This window comes from Oxyura jamaicensis, chromosome 2 (assembly GCF_011077185.1).
Source record: "Oxyura jamaicensis isolate SHBP4307 breed ruddy duck chromosome 2, BPBGC_Ojam_1.0, whole genome shotgun sequence".
Classification (NCBI taxonomy): Eukaryota; Metazoa; Chordata; class Aves; order Anseriformes; family Anatidae; genus Oxyura; species Oxyura jamaicensis.
In genome coordinates this window covers 81,785,907-81,805,322 of record NC_048894.1, presented here as the reverse complement: position 1 = coordinate 81,805,322, position 19,416 = coordinate 81,785,907, and the positions used below count along the sequence as shown (strand labels likewise).

The 19,416-nt window shown below is 37.5% G+C and overlaps 1 protein-coding gene across 2 annotated transcripts in view; it reads left to right on the top strand.

Moving 5' to 3' along the window:
- The window catches only part of TRIO (trio Rho guanine nucleotide exchange factor), a 254,322-nt gene that overhangs the window by 155,169 nt on the left and 79,737 nt on the right, over nucleotides 1-19,416 (top strand). For both annotated transcript variants that reach the window (XM_035318490.1, XM_035318491.1), the window contains exons 20-30: nucleotides 1,039-1,154; nucleotides 4,444-4,566; nucleotides 7,402-7,596; nucleotides 7,718-7,833; nucleotides 8,380-8,446; nucleotides 9,276-9,385; nucleotides 10,097-10,166; nucleotides 10,635-10,724; nucleotides 13,422-13,514; nucleotides 15,457-15,568; nucleotides 17,624-17,814. In XM_035318490.1, coding sequence (XP_035174381.1) covers nucleotides 1,039-1,154; nucleotides 4,444-4,566; nucleotides 7,402-7,596; nucleotides 7,718-7,833; nucleotides 8,380-8,446; nucleotides 9,276-9,385; nucleotides 10,097-10,166; nucleotides 10,635-10,724; nucleotides 13,422-13,514; nucleotides 15,457-15,568; nucleotides 17,624-17,814 — 1,283 coding nt within the window. The remainder of the gene's footprint in view (nucleotides 1-1,038; nucleotides 1,155-4,443; nucleotides 4,567-7,401; nucleotides 7,597-7,717; nucleotides 7,834-8,379; nucleotides 8,447-9,275; nucleotides 9,386-10,096; nucleotides 10,167-10,634; nucleotides 10,725-13,421; nucleotides 13,515-15,456; nucleotides 15,569-17,623; nucleotides 17,815-19,416) is intronic.

Sequence of the window (19,416 nt, the reverse complement as noted above, 5' to 3'; positions counted from 1 at the left end):
GCTAGCCACCCCTATGTATTGTTCAGCATGCCGTCAGATGGTATGGAATACCCCTTTGGCCAGTTTGGGTCAGCTGTCCTGGGTCTGTCCCCTCCCAGCTCTTGCTGCACCCCCAGCCTGCCCGCTGGCAGGACAGAGCTGAAAAGTCCTTGGCTTGGTGTAAGCATTGCTCTGCAGCAATTAAACCATCAGCATGTTATCAGCACTCTTCTCATCCTAATCCAAAACATAGCACCCTACCAGCTACTAGGAAGAATAACTCTGTCCTAACTGAAACCAGGACAGCCATGAAAGAATTTATAAGCCAGACACATGGAATTTCAGGTTAACAGTATAATTTGGACATAATTCTCAGTGCTAGACAGTTTCTGATACTCAGAAATGGAATAACAAATTGTGGAGTTAATTATTTGATTACCTGTAAATTCTGTAAAGGCTCAATGAACATTGATATTTGAGCAAGTCTACATTCTCAATTATACTGTTGTTTTGTTGTGTTTTTGTTTTTGTTTTTTTTCTTGTTCTTCCATATAATATCTGAATATGTGGCATTTGTTATTGTAGTGAACTAAGCTTATATATTTACCCATATATATTAAACTGTAAAAATTCTTTATATGAGACGTCTATGTTCAGAAAAAACTTTTCTTGTCTATGGTTAATATGAGCCTTTAAGCATATTGTGACTACTTGGGCATGCTCACAATTTCTGAGCAAATCCTTCAAGAATTATCTTTGTCATACTAAGTTTTGAGCTCTTATAAATGGTGGCAATCCCTGTATGAAAAGCATCTGTTAGAAGAATAGGTGTCATTAACAGGTTTCAATTACATCTCTAGTTTCTTTAACTGATGTTTCTCTACGTAGCAGCAAAAAAGGAGCACTGAACGTTATATGAACATTAGGAAAACCAGCAAAATAAAGTAACAGAGAGTAACACTTTAATCAATTCTACAGTGTAAACAACTTCCACTGATTTTTGGTATGTTGTTTCAAAATTGTCATAACCTCTATTGAAACTGTTTGCATTCCTTTCAGATATCTTGAATGAGCTCTTCCAGCGGGAAAACCGTGTGCTGCATTATTGGACCATGCGTAAAAGACGTCTTGATCAATGCCAACAGTATGTGGTGTTTGAAAGAAGTGCCAAACAGGTGAGGGTTGTACGTAAAAATTCTCTTCAGAGTGATTAAGGTTTGACATAAACTGGCATGTCCTATAATTGCAAATTTGCCATTAACTTCAATATTCCAAATGCCTGAAAGATCAATAATTAAAGTAGAAAGTAAGATGAATTATTTGCTGTTCCTTTAATACAGAACACCTAAATCTGCTGAGGCAGCCTGTCTTTATTACTGTAATTTAAAGGTAGCGCTTTGCTTCTGCCAGTTTGATCTGATGCTGCCTAGTCTCACTTCTTCAAGCTTGTGTTGACAAATTGTTATGCTTGTTGACTTTTACACACACAAACACACACACACACACACAATTTCATCAGGGAAATAACAGACGACAACATATTTCTCAGATGGTTGGGGGTGGGAGGGAATCTAATTAATCTAGATTAACCTAATCTAGAAAACAGAAGTTGGATAATTCATAAAACAGTATAATTGAATGACTGCAAGGGTCTTTGCAGTTTTTGTGTATTTGCATGGTAGGTCCAACTTCTTATATTCTGTTGAATTTAGCAGTCTGGAAATAACCATCAAGTAATCACAGCTGAAAAAAAAACACCTTTACTAATCGTAATGGAAGCCATAAAAATAAGCTGGGGGTTCCAAGGCAGAATTGGTAACTGGAATGATCAGCAACTCTTTTTTTTTTTTTTTTTTTTTTTTTAACTGGATATAGGACAAAGAAAGGAAGCTAATCTGTTCCTGTTCCGCAAAAAAGAACACAACGCCCTTAGTGCAAAATATAGTTAGACATATTTTAAAGGACTCTAAAAGCTAATCTTTTATTTCTTTTCGACAGCCAGAGTAGGCAGAGGCTTAATTACTAGTGGTCTGTTTTGATCTTGAAAGGTTTCTGAAGTCTGTCTTTCATGACTTCACAATGAAAGTAATGCAAGTTAAATCCTGGAGTGAAGTTAAAGATGAATAAGCCTTTAAAACAACAATTAAAAACTACAACACCCCCACTCCAACCCCTCTTCCCGGTTTGTGAATGACCTTAACTTCAACCTCTGCCAAGCACATGATCTGCTTGCTTTTGAACAGAGATTACTGACTAATGGGCAAACACCAGAGATAAAGATCTGTCAGCGTTTTCATTGTAAATCCCATTTTGCAGCAACCTTCAGTTTAGTCACTGCCACATTTATTGGCATTCTACACTGATGAGCCATAAATGGGAAATATTGCTATTTTTGTTACGGTTTTTGTTTGGATGTTGGAAGAACACATGATTTGTGCTCTTAGAACTATGTGCCCTGTTATGGAAACAAATACCGCAATAGTTTGCAAGGAAAGTGATAGAATGACTAATCATTCCAGAATTAAGGGCTCACTTGGACTCTAAATTGATTTTTTTCCAGTTCATGTATGCTGATGTGCATCTCTATACATTTTAGCTTGGTGAATACAAGACTTAGAGGGGATCTTATCAATGTGTACAAATATCTGAAGGGTGGGTGTCAAGAGGATGGGGCTGGACTCTTCAGTGGTGCCCAGCGACAGGACAAGAGGCAGTGGGCACAAACTGAAACACAGGAAGTTCCAGCTGAATACGAGGAAACATTTCTTTACTGTAAGGGTGACAGAGCACTGGAACAGCTTGGACGGAGAGGTTGTGGAGTCTCCTTCTTTGGAGATATTCAAAATCTGCCTGGATGCCATCCTGTGAAATGTGTGCTAGGTGATCCTGCTTGGCAGGGGGTTTGGACCAGACGATCTCCAGAGGTCCCTTTCTACCTCAACCATTCTGTGATTCTATGACTCCAGCACACAATCCTGACCTTCACATGAAACAAGCTGACTTAAATTGTAGGAATTAACATCAAGATTAACTTCTGGTCATATGACTCTACAGAGCTGCCAAGAAGTAATGAAAGGGTGACACTCGCAGAAGGAAAGTTTTGTTTGTCACTCATTCCAGCACTGTGTAATAAACCCACTAAAAAAAAAAAAAAAAAAAAAAGTGGAGGCTAAAAAGTGAAAAGCAAGAAGTATCAAAATAAATATTGTTTATAGCATCAATCTTTAATGTGCTTCTGGTCTACATCGGTCTTCACCTGCACGTTAGAATTGACAAGAGACATCGTGCAGGTGGCCAGCTGATGTGCACCTCTTCTTGATCCCAGTCCAAGAGTCGTTCGCCTGTTTCCTTCAATAGTACTTGAAAAGCGCAGACCCATCTCTTCAGGCTAACATCTGCACTAGTATGTGACCGGGTAAATAGCATACTGGTACACCCTTACAGTCTGTAACACTCAGGCATCGATGGTCAGTGTTCTAGCCAAACAGTATTAAACTCTTTGAACACTTAGAAACTTCTTGGTTCTGACATACTAAGTGCATGTGCCTCTGCACGCTGCCATAGCAGCCTGTATTAAGAGTTGTAACTGAAGACTTGCACTGTCAAGTTGTTTCACATTTTTGATTTTTAGTGTTAAGTGGCTTTTTGTTGACTCACTTTTTTCTAGTAAAAGGGAGAAGGATTCATTGCAATGATTGAGTTATGTTTAAAAGGGCAGTGAATATTAATGTGGGCAGAACACAGATCAAAACATGAATCAGCATGGTTCAAAATAGTAAGAAAGTAAGGTACTAGGATGTAGAAGGGAAACAAATTTAGCTTGCAGTTCATAGATAATTCAGTTTCAATAAGAATTTTACTATTTAATATCATCTTTTACCTCTACATATGTTAATTGAACTGATACATCCCACCATTCTTCCTTGCTGCAGGTTAAACTTCTAGGAATATACGTAACTACAAAGTATGGTAATACTTTGTGAGGCTGGAATCCATGTTAACCAAAGAGTGAAACAATAGTTAAATCTTAAATGCATAGAAGTTTAGCCTATACATTTGTTAGTCTTGCATAAATTTTTATAGGTTGTTCAATTTCAGCTGTCCTGTGTTGAACCAAAAAAGTGATTTTTGCTCATTTAAGGAGTATATTAATGAAACTGTAGTCGGTTAAAACCATTTAGTAGTAGACTATTAATGTAATAGTGGACTTCCCTGAAGTTATCAGGTTCATATGTCAGTTGTTTTTCTTTAATCCCTGAAGTGTTGCTTCATAGACAAAGTGAATTATTTTGTAGTTACAAATTATTTGATATTGTAGAGCTATTACACAATTGCCTCAAGTGGAGTAGAGCAAAATTTACCTGTAACCAATCTGTGTTTGTGAAATGTTGATTACGGTTGGTTTCTATTGGCAAAAGTATACTGCCTTCTCTCTTACTTTTCCTTCATTCTTGCTTTATTTAGGCTCTGGAATGGATTCATGACAATGGAGAGTTTTATTTATCCACGCATACTTCCACTGGTTCCAGTATCCAGCACACTCAAGAGCTGCTAAAAGAACATGAAGAATTTCAGATCACAGCAAAGGTAAAGTAGAATTACAGAATGAGTTGGGTTGGAAGGGTCCTCAAAAATGATCTAGTTCCAACACCCCTACCACGAGCAGGGACACCACCCACTTGATCAGGTAGGTTGTCCTGGGCCCCATCCGGCCTGGCCTTGAGCACCTCCAGGGATGGGGCATCCACAGCTTCTCTGGGCAGCCTGTTCCAGTGCGTCACCACCCTCTGAGTGAAGAATTTCCTCCTAACCTCTAATCTAAATCTCCCTTCTTTTAGTTTAAAATCATTCCCCTTGTTCTGTTATTATCTACATGAGCAAAAAGTTCTGTCTTTTTTATAAGCCCCTTTATGTACTGAAATGCCACAATGAGGTCTCCCCAGAGCCTCCTCTTCTCCCGGCTGAACATCTCCAGCTCTCTCAGCCTTTTTTTGTAAGAGCAGCCATCTGATCAACTTTGTGGCCCTCCACTCAACCCATTCTAACAGGTCCACATCTTTCTTGTGCTGGGAGCCCCATACCTGGGTGCAGTACTTCAAGTGGGGCCTCAAGAGGGCAGAGCAGAGGGGGACAATCACCTCTCTCCACCTGCTGGCCACTCTTCTGATGATGCAGCCCAGGATGCAGTTGGCCTTCTGGGCTGCAAACAGTCACTGCTGGCTCATGTTGAGCTTTTCATCCATCAGATTCCCCAAGTCCTTCTCTGCAGGCTGCTCTCAACGAGTTCTTCTCTCAGTCTGTACTCTTGTCTGGGATTGCCCTGACCCAGGTGCAGCACCTTGCACTTGGATTGGTTGAACCTCATTAAGGCCCGCTTCTCAAGCTTGTCCAGGTCCCTTTGGTTGGTATCCCTTCTTACTTGTGTATCAACTGCACCCATTCAGTTCGGTGTTGTCTGTGCTCTAAGAAAAGTATCCTTAAAGAGATGCCAGCTCTGATCAGTTTCTCTGTCCACAAGGATAAAAGTAAATAAATAAAACCATGTACCATTTAAAAAAACAAGCAAACAAACAAACAAAAAATGTCTTAAATAAGCTTAAATAAGAATGTCACGAAGAAGTTTTGTGTATTTGCATTGTCTTTCTGTATGTCTTCTGGGGACAGAATAAAACAAAAGATAATCAGAAAATAATCACCATGTTACTGGAGCTCTATCAGCCAGCCCTACGTGCAGTTGATTTCTTATGACAGAATTGTTGTGAAATAGTTTAAAAATGATGTGAAAAAACAGAAACCATGAGGTCCTTTGATTTCCATTTTTACATCCTTATGTCTGTGGATTACTGAATGGTCATTTAGGATATAAAACACAAAAGGACATGTTATTCATCTACAATTTAATTGTAGCATAGTAGAAAAACAGCAGATAGTGAAAAATCATTACTGATGATTTATGAAGTTACTCATTTTATTAAAATATTCTGTGATTCTACTCCCAACTTTTTGAACTGTGGCAGAATTATTTTCTTCTCTGTTTCTGGAGGCCTATACAGAGATGGAGATGTTACATGTGAGGTTTAGTAGTTTTCACATGTGAAAAAACAACAACTAGTGCATCACCAAAGTACCTGAGATTACGTAAACTTGTCAGTCTTTGTGTTTCATTTCATAACTATCATCTGTTTCCAACTCTTGGCTCTCCAGCCTTCCAAGGAGCCCAAAAAAGTAAACAAGAGTTCATTTTTCTAAAGGACTACCTCAGGAGGGAAGAGACTTGGAGATAGAGTTGGTCATGGGACATGGAAAGGGAGAAAAGAGAATCCAGAAAGAACAGAGACCATACTCATTTTTCAAACCCAGATTTTCTTCCGAGTTTCACTCCAGCCTTTGTTCTGTTGGATTCCATCCAGTATGCAGAGCACCACTGCCCCCGTTACTTCCTCTGTCAGTCAGTGGATGACGCTGGTGCCCCTTTTGAGAGGATGTTGTTAGTGCCACTCCCTACTCGTTTCAACCGGTTTCATTACTGGCTGGGAGGAAATATTAGCCCTGGCTTGCTCCTACAGTTCGAATTCCATGGTGAAAAAAAGTGCTTAGATGAGTGACCATAAGAAAAGAAAAAAAAGAAAGGACAAACAACACCACCAAAAAAAAAAAAAAAGTCAAGTTCTTATTAACTGCTTTGCTTAACTCTCTTATCAAGGGCACTGGCAGGATGTTTTACTCTGACATGGTATCAAAGAGAGATAGGTGGAGGTATAAAGTCATGTTATGAATAATTTGTGATTTACACAAAGAAAGCGCAAAGTGTTAGGTAGTATGTTAATTGGGAAAAACACTTAGTTACAGATTTGGTAGTGGTTTCTTGTTTTTTTAGAATCTAAGAACTATGCGACAGCAAAACATGGTATGAAAAAATGTAAAGCATATAGTCTATATCCATTAAATTGTAAAGAGTGTAACAAAAATAATGCTTATCACAGCATTTCATTGATGCCCTTGTAAAAAGAGAGGAAGTTTCCTGAGACCTTGTGTGCTTGGCCCAATACCAGTGCTTCAGTGGTAGCGAAGAAAATACTTTCAGTGGGATCAAAATCCCTTTGTGTTAGTGCAAGGAAGATAAGTGTGCTCTGCAAAGCTCTGTTAGCAGAATTTAGTCTGTGGGTTAGATATGGAGCACATTTTTGAAAGAAAAATACACAACCAGCTTCTAATATAACAGTAAAATGCAAAGAGTTCTTTATTCATCCTGTGCCATTTGTATTTAGAAAATGATACCTGTTTAAAGAAGTTCTGGGATGAGAGGAGGAAGCTAGCTCCTTTCATGGCTTCTCCACCTGTACTTAGTAGCAGGTTAAGCAAAATGTTCCCCTTCATGACAGGTAGAGTTAGTAACTGTTTGATATTTTCCTGTTTTCATAGCAAACCAAAGAGAGGGTGAAGTTGTTGATACAGCTGGCTGATGGCTTTTGTGAAAAAGGGCATGCTCATGCAACAGAGATTAAAAAATGTGTCACAGCAGTGGATAAGAGGTACAGAGACTTTTCCCTGCGCATGGAGAAATACAGGACCTCTTTAGAGAAAGCTCTGGGTATTTCCTCTGATTCCAATAAATCGGTAAGTGAAATTGGAGTGTGATGATAGAGACACACACACAAAAAAACTTTGCTTGCATTTGATTTAGCTATCATTTTGTCTTGTCTCTTGTCTTAATTAATATTTCCTTTCTTTAATAAAGAGCAAAAGCTTGCAGCTGGATATAATCCCAGCCAGTGTCCCTGGGTCAGAGGTGAAACTGCGCGATGCTGCTCATGAGCTTAATGAAGAAAAACGAAAATCTGCCCGCAGGAAAGAGTAATGAATTTATTTATTTTTAATCAATGAGAGTGCATAAATCAATCCTGATAATGGAGCAACTGTAATGGCTTGTCTGGGAGCTTAGAAACCAAAAAAAAAAAAAAAAAAGACTGATATTATTAATTAGCTCCTACTGCCTTTTATTCATTGCTCATTCTCACAGAAAATTCGAGCATGTCAGAATGTTAAACTCTCAAAGCCATGTTACACTTTATAACTTGCTTTTTTTTTTTCTCTTTAGAATTAATGTGAATTAAATGTGTAAGGGGAGGAGGGAGGCTAAGTTAAATCAATATAGCAACGGAAAAACATTTGACAAAATTTCCATCTCCTTCTCCATTTCTTTTTGTACTGGTTAGTAATGGAGGAATGTTATCTCTCATGTTGCCTTCATGTGCTTTGTCTTGTTGCAATTCAGTTCCCAGATTTTTCCTAGAACAGTAGAAGAAGCAAAACCTGATGAGAAATGTGTATTCTGGTTATTATGTATTCATAATGATTAAACAGACTGAGATTTGATTAGTCTTTCTGTTGTCACCTAAGGTTTATTATGGCTGAACTAATTCAGACGGAAAAGGCTTACGTAAGAGACCTCCGGGAATGCATGGATGTAAGTTTTCTTCTTTCACTGGTCTTTGAAGGCAGGATTCAATCTGTTGACCTGTTGCTTTCTACTTCTTTCTGATTAAAATAGAAAAAAAAGAAAAAAAAAAAAAAGTTTATTGTCATAAGACTTAATTGTTTTTTTTTTTCTGCAATTAATAAGAAATTTAGAATTACAGTTGATATCAGCCACTTCAGAATTCATCCTATATGTTTTGGTTTTGTCAGTACTGAGTTTTTTAGTATTTGCTCTTTTCCTTATTCATAAACTTTTTTCTCTTTTTCCTTTTCTCCTCTCTTTTCCCTTTCCTCCTCTCTTTTCCTTATTTTTGGAGAGGGACAGGAAAAAGAGGGGGTTAATTTATGTGCTTTGCTAGCAAGAGAAAAGAGCTTGTGTTAATTCCCTTATTATGTGTATCACGTGTTCTGCTACTCGCTGACTTTTTGAATAGAAATTCAGAGAGATTCTATGGAAAAGTGCCCAGTAATTGTTATGCTCAAGCTAGTAATGTTCACTGTTAGCTCTTGCATAAAACGTGAACTTCGAGACTGCAGACATGACCTTCATAAGGAATATCCTGAAGCATTAGAGGTTGTCAAGAGCACTATGCATTTTAAATGATGTAATCTGAAGGACTGCGTTAAATTGTCAGTTTTAGAATGTGGATTTTCCTGTCAAAATCACAAGATATATGTGACACAACAGACAACTGGAGTTGATGATGCTACGTGATTTTCACCAATTTTTCTGCACTGAGTGTGTGCTTACAGATAACCTGAGTGCTTCTGTTCAGCTTTTTGATGATTTTTTCATGCATCTTTTTTGTCCTGGGCAGACGTATCTATGGGAAATGACAAGTGGAGTTGAAGAGATCCCACCTGGTATTGTAAACAAAGAACACATTATCTTTGGAAACATGCAGGAAATCTATGAGTTCCACAATAAGTGAGTGACTTATCTCCCATTTCCATATTAGTGGTAAATCCACATGATGACCTGGGGGATTTCCTAATGAAAATATGGTGCATATGAATAATGAACTCTTTGTCATCAAAAATGTAAAGGATTTCTTCTCATACTGTTAAATAGTTAAAATTGTTGCTTTTTGTAACCTGGTAGGTACACCACTAGAAACTGTCTTATTTAGTCTCAGACATCTTTCAACTTTTAAAAAAATATTGGAATACATTAAAATATTGCTGTATGTTTTCCAGTTGTCATGAAGAGGTAGAAATCACTGAACTCAGCAGATACAGCACTAACATCAGTTTCTTTAGTTAACTTGAGTAACCAAAAAGCAAGTCTGCCTCCTATTTCTCTTGATATGAAGGCTAAGCTTTTCCTGAAACTGAAACAATAGGAAATCTTCTAGATGGTGAACTACAGTTACTAAGTTTTGTGTACTTTTATGTGTACGTGTATTAACTGCATAAGTCAGCTGGAGCAATTTCTAACTTTCACATCAGAGTTTTTATTGAATTATAATGATATTACACATTTGTCATCCATTCCTTTTGATTCTGTTAGCTCATGTTGTTGGTATGAATTACAGTAAGATTTCTAACTATCTTTATTCACGGACAATAGATCAATGTCAGCTGCCCTAATGAAAATGTTTCATGTGCCTTATACTGTTTGTTTCTTCTCTACCCATAGTATATTCCTCAAAGAGCTGGAAAAATATGAACAGTTACCAGAAGATGTTGGACACTGCTTCGTGACATGGGTAACAAAGTCAGATTTGTGTTTAGAAGTAACAAGGGAGATAGGAAGCATGAAGGGATAGATACCTAACTTCCTTTTAAATTTGAGTCTCTATAAAAGTAACTCTTCCTTGAAATTTGAATTTAAAAAATTGTCTGTCTTTAACGAGAAAATACTTAAGGTACTGCTGTCAGGTACCAGTACTTGGCTGTTCTGAAAGTTTTTGTATTGCCGTAACTTCCATTTGGATTTTTGTTTAGTTCATTATCTTTGTCTTAGCTGTGAATAATCTACTTTTGCATACACTGCCATTGTTTTCAGTCTCATTTCTATGATGTATTTTCTTATGCTGCCAGTTTGAGTAGGAAAATAATACTATGTTGCTTAGTTTCTTGAGACAGAAGAAATGTTCTCTGATAACTGTGTAAAAACTTCTTGAGACAGCAGTTACACTCTGTGATAACATGTAAATTTGCATTTTTGTCTGCAGGCAGACAAGTTCCAAATGTATGTTACTTACTGTAAAAATAAGCCTGATTCTACCCAGCTGATACTGGAACATGCAGGAGCATACTTTGATGTAAGTACTTCATGTCTGTCTTAAAAATATGTCTTGCCAGTTTGAATCTTGTATTTATGTTGAGTGCCTTATTTCTTAAGAAAATGCAAGCTTAATACTAAAATTTACTGTCATCTTAAGAAAATCGATCATATATCTGACATGGTTAATTTATATTGCTCATTTGGTCTTCATAAATCTGTCAAATCAAATATAAGAAGTCAGTGTTATATCACAGCAGTTCAGAACTGCGAACAAGGTTTTGGCAGCAACAGCTGAGACATGAGTCTTCAGTTCTCACTAGCACATTCTGCAAATCTTAGCATTTTGATTTGCTTAGGTTGCACTGTACATAGAAAAGACGACAGTCTTTGTTAAATTTGTTGGAGTGCCTTTGACTTGTAATTGAATGCAGTAGTAATTCAGTTGACTGGCATTGTTCAGAGCTGCTAAATCAACCACATTGCTAATTCAGTCCCAACGTTACTTGGTCTACATGTAACATTCCATTTAGGAAAGGACAAAAATGTGGCAGCTGTTGGAGTTTTTGGAGGATCTCAGTCATTCTGAAGGACTTTGTGCTCTTCCTTGGTGATTTTGTTGAATACGTATTTACGGATGATTCAGTTAGATTGTTTCCTCCTCCCCTGTGCTAAGCTACTAGGTGTGTGGTGACACCACCGTTGTTTTTTAGAATTTGTTGTGGAAATAGAGGGAAGGGAATAATATTAATAATAATATTCCTGAAACTCTTGGCATTAATTTCAAAAGCCTTTCACTAAGGAGATGGGGATTCTAAACAGTATAAGGTAAAGTCTTTCTGTGGAGCCTCTGTTTAGTTTTCAATGCTTGTACAAGAGCAGATACACTACAGAAAATCAGGTCATATCAATTAGATATGGTCATATGACCAAAAAAATGTAAAGAACTTACCAAATACTGTAATTGCTGATGAAAAAAAAGCAAGTTTGCCGATGACACCGAGCTGTGTGGTGCTGTCAACATGTAGAAGGGAAGGGATGCCATCCAGAGGGACCTGGTTTGAGAGGTGGGCATGTGTGAACCTCATGAGGTTCAACAAGGCCAAGTGCAAGATCTTGCATCTGGACAGAGAATGGGTTGAAAGCAGCCATGATGAGAAAGATCTTGGGGTGCTAGTTTACAAGAAGCTCAACATGACCTGGCAATGTGTGCCTGCAGCTCAGAAAGCCAACCGTATCCTGGGCTGCATCACAAGCAGCGTGGCAAGCAGTTTGAGGGAGGTTATTGTCCCCCTGTACTCTGCTCTCATGAGACCCCACTTGGAGCCCTGCATTCAGCTCTGGGGCCCCCAGCACAAGAAGGACATGGACCTACCTATTGGAGTGAGTCCAGAGGATGGCCACGAAGTGGCAGGACAAGGAGTAATGGTGTTAACTAGAAGAGGGTAGGTTTAGATTAGATATAAGGAGGAAATTCTTTACTGAGAGGGTAGTGAGGCACTGGAACAGGTTGCCCAGAGAAGCTGTGGATGCCTGGTCCCTGGAATTATTTAAGGCCAGGCTGAATGGGGCTTTGACCAATCTGATCTTCTGGGAGGTGTCCCTGCCCTTGGCAGGGGGTCGGAATTAGATGATCTTCAAGGTCCCTTCCAACCCAAACCATTCTATGATCTATGATTCTACGATACTATTTTAAAAAGCAACAAAGGCTCCAATGAAATGTTATTAGAAATATGTTCTTGCCACTACTTCCAGTGGAACGTCCTTGATTCATCTATTTTAGCCATGTATCCAGCTCTCCATTCCCTAATTCAATTAAAGTGGATTAGAAAAGTGAAGACCTGACTGTGTACAGGTAACTTCAAGAGCTTCTGGTGATGTCATGACTGGACCATATGAAAATGTCGTGTGAATCTGACGTTGGGAATTTCTGATGCTGTAATAATGGTTAGAAGGCTTATAGCTGTAGCGCATAAACCTGCTGCTAGAAATAATGTGGTTGAAATACATACAAGTCTGTGATAAAAAGCAAACACTGACCTTGAAGTTCATCCATGATCTGTATTTGAATTCCATAATTATCCTATGTAATAATCATGTCATTTTTATTTTCCTCCTTTAGCTTAGCCGAAGACATCTCTTTCTTTGTTTATAAATGGCTCTGGTTTCTTTTTAACCTCTTGCATAACCTTTTTCCTTTGGTTAAAAAATGTTACTTCTTGCTCCCCCTTGTGGATTTATAACAGCTTTTGGGGAAAAAAAAAAAAAAAAAAAAAAAAGCTCTGTGACTGTTAGTTAAAACTAGCAGATGATGCCAAGAAACTTCTTCCTCAGTCTTCATGCAGTAGTCCTCGCTGTTCTCTAGAACTCTTGGATTTGTTTTCTTTTCTGTCCTGAAAGTAACAAAACCCCACAAATTCCAGTTTATAAAAATAATAATACGGTGGTGCCACTTGTTCAATATTCCTAATCACTGCTAATTGAATTTAGGCTTGTTGAAACACTTCAGAGGTACCCTTGGAGGTAATATTCTTTTGTTTGCATAAAGTGAGCAGATAAATTCACAACTAAATACCTTCCTGTGACTGGAATATCTTGTAATCCAGATGTCCTTTTTTCTTCTTCCTTCTTCCTGCTAAAATAGAAATTTTAGTTAATGTCTATTACATACCCTTCAGAACAAGCTACATCTGCATGTTGGTGCTCACAGTCCTCACGTTTCCTTTTTTTCATGTAGGAGATACAACAGCGACATGGACTGGCCAACTCCATCTCCTCTTACCTTATCAAACCTGTCCAAAGGATAACAAAATACCAGCTTCTTTTAAAGGTCAGTACTAATTCAAAGTTCTTAACCTGATTTTGCTGTTCATAAGCATGCAAAGCTGTTTCTGAAATCAGGAAGGCTTTTTTACTCTTCACTCTGAGACTAGAGCATCCTAGGCAGCTTTAACTCTTGCTGCAATATTTGTTAGGAAAACACTAAAAGACGGCATAAATAAGGAAGTTTTTCCCAGATTTCTGTCAATCAGAAGGATACCTCTCTACTAATGTTTACTTAGAAAATATCCTTTGGGTTTCCAGAGCAAAAAATCAGTCATGGCAGTATGGACAAGTGTGTTTTTGTAATGGTTTCTGCAACAAATTTTCACCAAGTAAAGAGTAGCTGTCAAAATAACTGAAACCTTTGGTTACCACTTTCACTCGATAGACAGACGTTTCATTGGCTAAGCAGCAATGTTCTTGAGGTATGCTGGATCTCTACTAGATGGCATTGTTTATTTTGTAGTAACTCCCTACAAAAGTAACTTAACCAATCTCTGTCTCCCCTTTCCAATCAAGAACTTCCATGGATAATTGTTTTTTAAAACTTCTGAAAAACATTCCTTGCTATTTCTGGTTGAGTTGGATGGAAATGAGTCTGTGATATTTCAATTTCTTCCCTTGCAAAAAAATGCAGTTTGATTAAGTTAATAACTTGCTTAAATAGGTCATTGTGTTTTAGAATTTTTAGCAACTGATTTCAACAATTACTTTTTTAATCTAAGCATGTCTTAGCTGATGCATTGTTGAAGGAATGGGATAGATGGGTTTCACCAGGCTTTTCAGAGCCAGATGGCTTTGCTGCATAATAAAAGGGATTTATTTGATGTTTTTTTTTCTTTTTTTCTATAAGAGAAGAGTCATTAAACACGAAAGGATAAAGAGCCCAAATCTTGAATGATGACAAAACACACCTTCAGAAATTCTGTTTATTTTTGCAAACAGTGCTGAAAGTACTAATCTTCTCCCTCTCCAAGAGGATATTTAGTTACATTCACTTTTTCTGTGGTGTTGCCATGAGAAATTTAAGTGTAGTGCTGTACTATTTTGATGCAATGATTGATAGTATTGGCAGTTAAATAAAAATGGTACAATGATGCAATGCAGGAGTCACCTGGCTTTCTCTTTAAAAGGAATTTAACCTGAGGGAGTGAATTAAGTGGACTTTTTGAATTATAGAAAGAATATAATGTGCCCTTTTGGTTATATAAGCTACATTTTATCTTGATACTATTCAAACGCTCAAGTATTTGAGGAAATTTGAATATCGGCTAAAGCACTCATACATTAATATCATTGAGTCTTGAATGTGCACTGAACTGAGTCACCTTAAATTAAAAACTGAGTCACCTACATTTTAGTATATTCCTTTTTCTAACTTCTGTCTGTTATTTAATGGTCGTTTGTATACCAAAAAAAATGCCTGTAAGATGATTTCAACTTTGTGAATGATGCAAAATAGAGTAGATCACTGAATATTTGAAATGAAACAATGTAAATTCTTTTATCATCATTAGTACAGACCTGGCCTTTGGAGCAGTGGAGTAAAGATTGATGTGCAGACCCTTTTGTGCTTTCCCGCTTTCCACTATGTTCATGACTCAGCATCTGTATTGTTCTGGGCCTTGATGTAGCACTACATCCAATAGCTGCGTCTGTGCTTATCAACAAAAAAGAAAAAGTCCTTATTTTAATTTCTAAAGATTTATTATTAACCAGATGTTTTTATTTAAATCAGAAGTGGTTAACTGAATGCTTGGGCTGCTCTGTGAAGAACACATCATGATAAATACAACGTATGATATCAGTCATTGGAAGAGTAAGAAGTACAAAATAACAAAGTAGATGTTACTTGCAAAAAATGATTTTTTGCTTTTTAGAAGTAGCATTTGATAGTCTGTTGTATTAGCGTAGAAATGTAGGATAGATTGTCTGCTTTTCTTTTGCAGGAGTTGCTCACATGCTGTGAAGAAGGTAAAGGTGAGATTAAAGATGGCCTGGAGGTGATGCTTAGTGTGCCAAAGCGAGCCAATGATGCCATGCACCTCAGCATGCTGGAAGGTAGGATTCAAACTGGCCTTTTAACTCAGTCATATGCTGTATATTAGCTTTGTTTAATAACTTTTTATATTACTATATGTTGAGAAGATCTGAAGAATATGAACATTTTTATATCTCTCGGTTTGTATTTTATATACTTTTTATTTGGAGGTATATAAAATGCAAACTTATTTAGGAAAATCAATTATGATGGACAACTGCTACATTTTTGTTAACTTTTTAAAAATGATCTTTCATTATGATCTACACCTCTGCCACTGCAGATTTGAAAAATACATAGGCTAGCAACATTTTCCACCAGTCACCTAAAATGTAGCAGGTGAATAGTCAGATATAGTAGCTTCATCTACATTTTCCAACTAGTATTCTTCTTTATAAGAGGCTCATACATGTATTAGAGTTGATTTTTCTGATTTATATATCAAATAATAGTCTCCAAGAAATGTGTAGTTTTCACATCTGTTTACTGCCTGTTCCACAGACTTCTGGTTGAAATGAAATGTATCTTCTGGCAGTAAAATGTCAGCATAAGCCAATTTAGCCTGAGCCTTAGCCAAAACAGCATAATCATGTTCGTTGCAGACAGTTGAGGTTGGATGTAATTGCTTCTATGTGCTGAGAAAGACTTTGTGCCAAAATCCATTTTGTAATTGGCATTTTATCACGTATGATGGTGCCATCATAGTAATAAAACATTTTTTTTTTTGGCAAAGTAATTTTTTTGAGATTAAAGCAGAACCACCTTAGCTTGCAGTTCCAGAACGAAGACTTATTGTAAAGTGTTTTCAGTCAATATTGTTTATTTTCCTCTATGCCTTCGTAATGGAGCTTGTCACAGGAATGCTGTACCATGCAAGTTACTATAAAACTCATCTTGGTTTGACGTGATCCTTGGTCACGTGAATGCTCAAAATCACCTCTCTTCCCTGATTTAAAACAACAGCAATGTTGGTCAGTCTGCAGGATCAGTTCCAAATGCTTTGTTGAGGAGATAGTGTTAGTATAAATGCTGACCAGCATTGGCAATAATCTTTTAACACCGGGAATGTGACTCTGGAGAATATCCTAATCTTTTACATAAGTTGGTGTTATAACAAATCATGTGTATATAGTTGAGTCATCCCATGTTAAACAAATAGAGTGAGTGAGCACATTTCCTCTTCATGTCTCTGGAGGTTTTTGAATGAACATCCTGAAGCAACTTGCCTCTGATGCTCTCCATACTTGTGCTCTGTTTAGAATAGCAAGGAATTGTTGTTCTCCTGACAAGGCTGGTGCTTTTCTCTTGAGAGACTATTGGCAAGCAGTATTTCTTCAAAATGCTATTTTATACCACTCAGAAGAGTATCATAGACTAATTTCTGTTATCCTGTAGTTCTAAAGCTCTGTAATAAACTGGGAGAACACTGTCGCTAGAGTGGAAGTAAACTCATTGGTATTTCCAACCTTTACCTTTGTTATATATATCAAGATAAGCAATGCAGCTGCAATTTCTTTATTGTAGAGTGAATCAATGGCAGTCTCATCACCTGGCAGCAGCTCTGAGCTGCCATCCTTTTTCATCCCCTGTTGCAACACAGTGCCTGTTGCATGCACTGTAAGGAAGGTGTGCTAGCAGAAAAGATGGCATTCGGGATCCTGCTCATGTCAGAACAACCTGATCTGCTCTCTTTGTCCTTGCAAGCTGTTCACTTTCTACAGTGGCAGAAACCAAGTAGGAAAAGTAATTTTTGTTGTGGAAGAAGTTAAGAGAAGACAACAGAAAGAGCTGCCATTTGTTGGTGAAATGCTGCCAGAACAGTTGATAAACTTCTTAACAGTTGGATTTCTAAATTTAGGTATAAATTTGAGCTACAGTTTCGTTTAGTGTATTACAATGTTAAAATTAAGGTTTGTTTTTAGCATTGCTTCCTTGGTCTCCTGTCTTTTCCAAGCTGTATTTAGGGGAAAAAAAAAGTCAGATGAGTTGCTTAATGAACTGAAGCTATGCTTTTTAATTTCCTTATATTATTAGCTTTTCATGGTGAACCTTTCTTCTTCTCCTTGGGTTTTTAGGCTTTGATGAAAATATAGAATCTCAGGGAGAGCTCATCCTTCAAGAATCCTTCCAAGTATGGGACCCCAAAACTCTAATTCGAAAGGGAAGAGAAAGGCACCTTTTCCTTTTTGAGATGTCCTTGGTTTTCAGTAAAGAAGTAAAGGACTCAAGTGGAAGGAGCAAGTACATTTACAAGAGTAAACTGTTTGTAAGTATGGAAGAATAAGTGGTCATATTTAGAAAACCGGCTAGATGATTATGACTAAGCTCAGATAATTTAAACATGCCTGAAGAACTGGAACAACTATTATACTACACTGAAACGTGCAGACTGAATCTTCTAACTTTGCTGTTTTGTTATGCTTTTCAGGAGACAGAGTAGGTTGATAGCAACTGCTGAAGACTATGTGTCAGTGTCAGGATGGGGAAATCAAGACTAGGCCGGACTGTTTTTGTTTCATGTGTGTTGGTTCTTTAAGAGCCTTTAAGGCTAATTTTTATAAAGCAGAAGGATAGAAGTAGTTGACAGAATGCATTCATTATACTAGTTTAACATGGATATTACTGTAACAGGTGTAGTAAAGATTCATTCTGGTGGATATTCTACACATTCTGGTCTGGAAACCCAAGTACTCCTTGTTATGGAAAAGTTAATTCCAGAATGTCTACTGAGGCTAGTAGTCTCATTAATACTTTTCTTTTTACTTTTCTTTTTTTATAAATAAATAAATAAGCTCTTATGATCCACTGAAAGGATGTAGAGATGCGAATTTTTTTCCTTTCCATTTAAAAATAAAAAGTAAAAATCCCCTCTTGGATTCCTCATCTATAGTGTTGTCGCTTTTCAAGTGTAATTCACACATCTTATATGATGACTTGGTTGAGAGTAGTATTCGTGCTCTGTAAGTTTAGGTAGTCATGTGACAGTCTCCCTTGGTTTGATTTTCCCCCAGCCAATGCAAGATTGGCTTTCGTAATAGACAGCTTAGAAAAATAATTTGAAATAACTTTACCTCTCAAAATCAAGCTCTAAAAGAGCTTTTTATTCTATTGATCCGATTGGGGTATATGACCAAGTCTAGGAGGTATGAATACTGAGCCTTTTTTCCCTGCTTCAGCTCCTTCTTACTCCTCCTTTCCCTCTTCCCACCTCTGTGTCCAAACTGGTAAAGCAGGTTGGTTCAAAAAATGGTTTTTCGCTGTCTTACTTTGCATGTTCTGTCGCTTCATTTCAAACACTTGTTGTCTTTCCTGATACAAGGTAGCTGGCAGGTAACAAAACTGCAGCAGTGTTGTTGATCACGTCTTTCTTTGGGGCCCTGAAGAACCTGAAATACAAAAAAACTTCAGGTGTACTGGAGGTAATATCAGCTGCCAAAGCATTATGTGGGAAAGGAGACAGAGATGAAAAATCAGTCCCATAAGCTTGTTGTGTCAGTTCATCTCGCAAGAACAAGTAATTGCCTAGAGTCTAGAAAAGTTGCTGGAAATGTTGAAAACTGATATTGTACCCCATTCTTAAAATACAAGCTTATCTTTTTGTCTTCATACCCTAGTTTGCAAAATATCCTGTAGTGCACATTACTTACTGTAGCAATCCTTGTAGTTTGATCTTTAGAAAAGGCATTAATACAGATGTTGAAGGCATGCATGTTGTTTGAAAGGTCTTTCTTGCACATTATCCTATCTTCCACCTCTGGAAGGCAGTTTTAAGAAAGTGAGGGTCATTTCTGATACTGTGGATGTGATTACTATTGTGGTTTCCCAGTGGAGGATATTCAATGGCATGACTTGTGTTAGTGGAAGAATG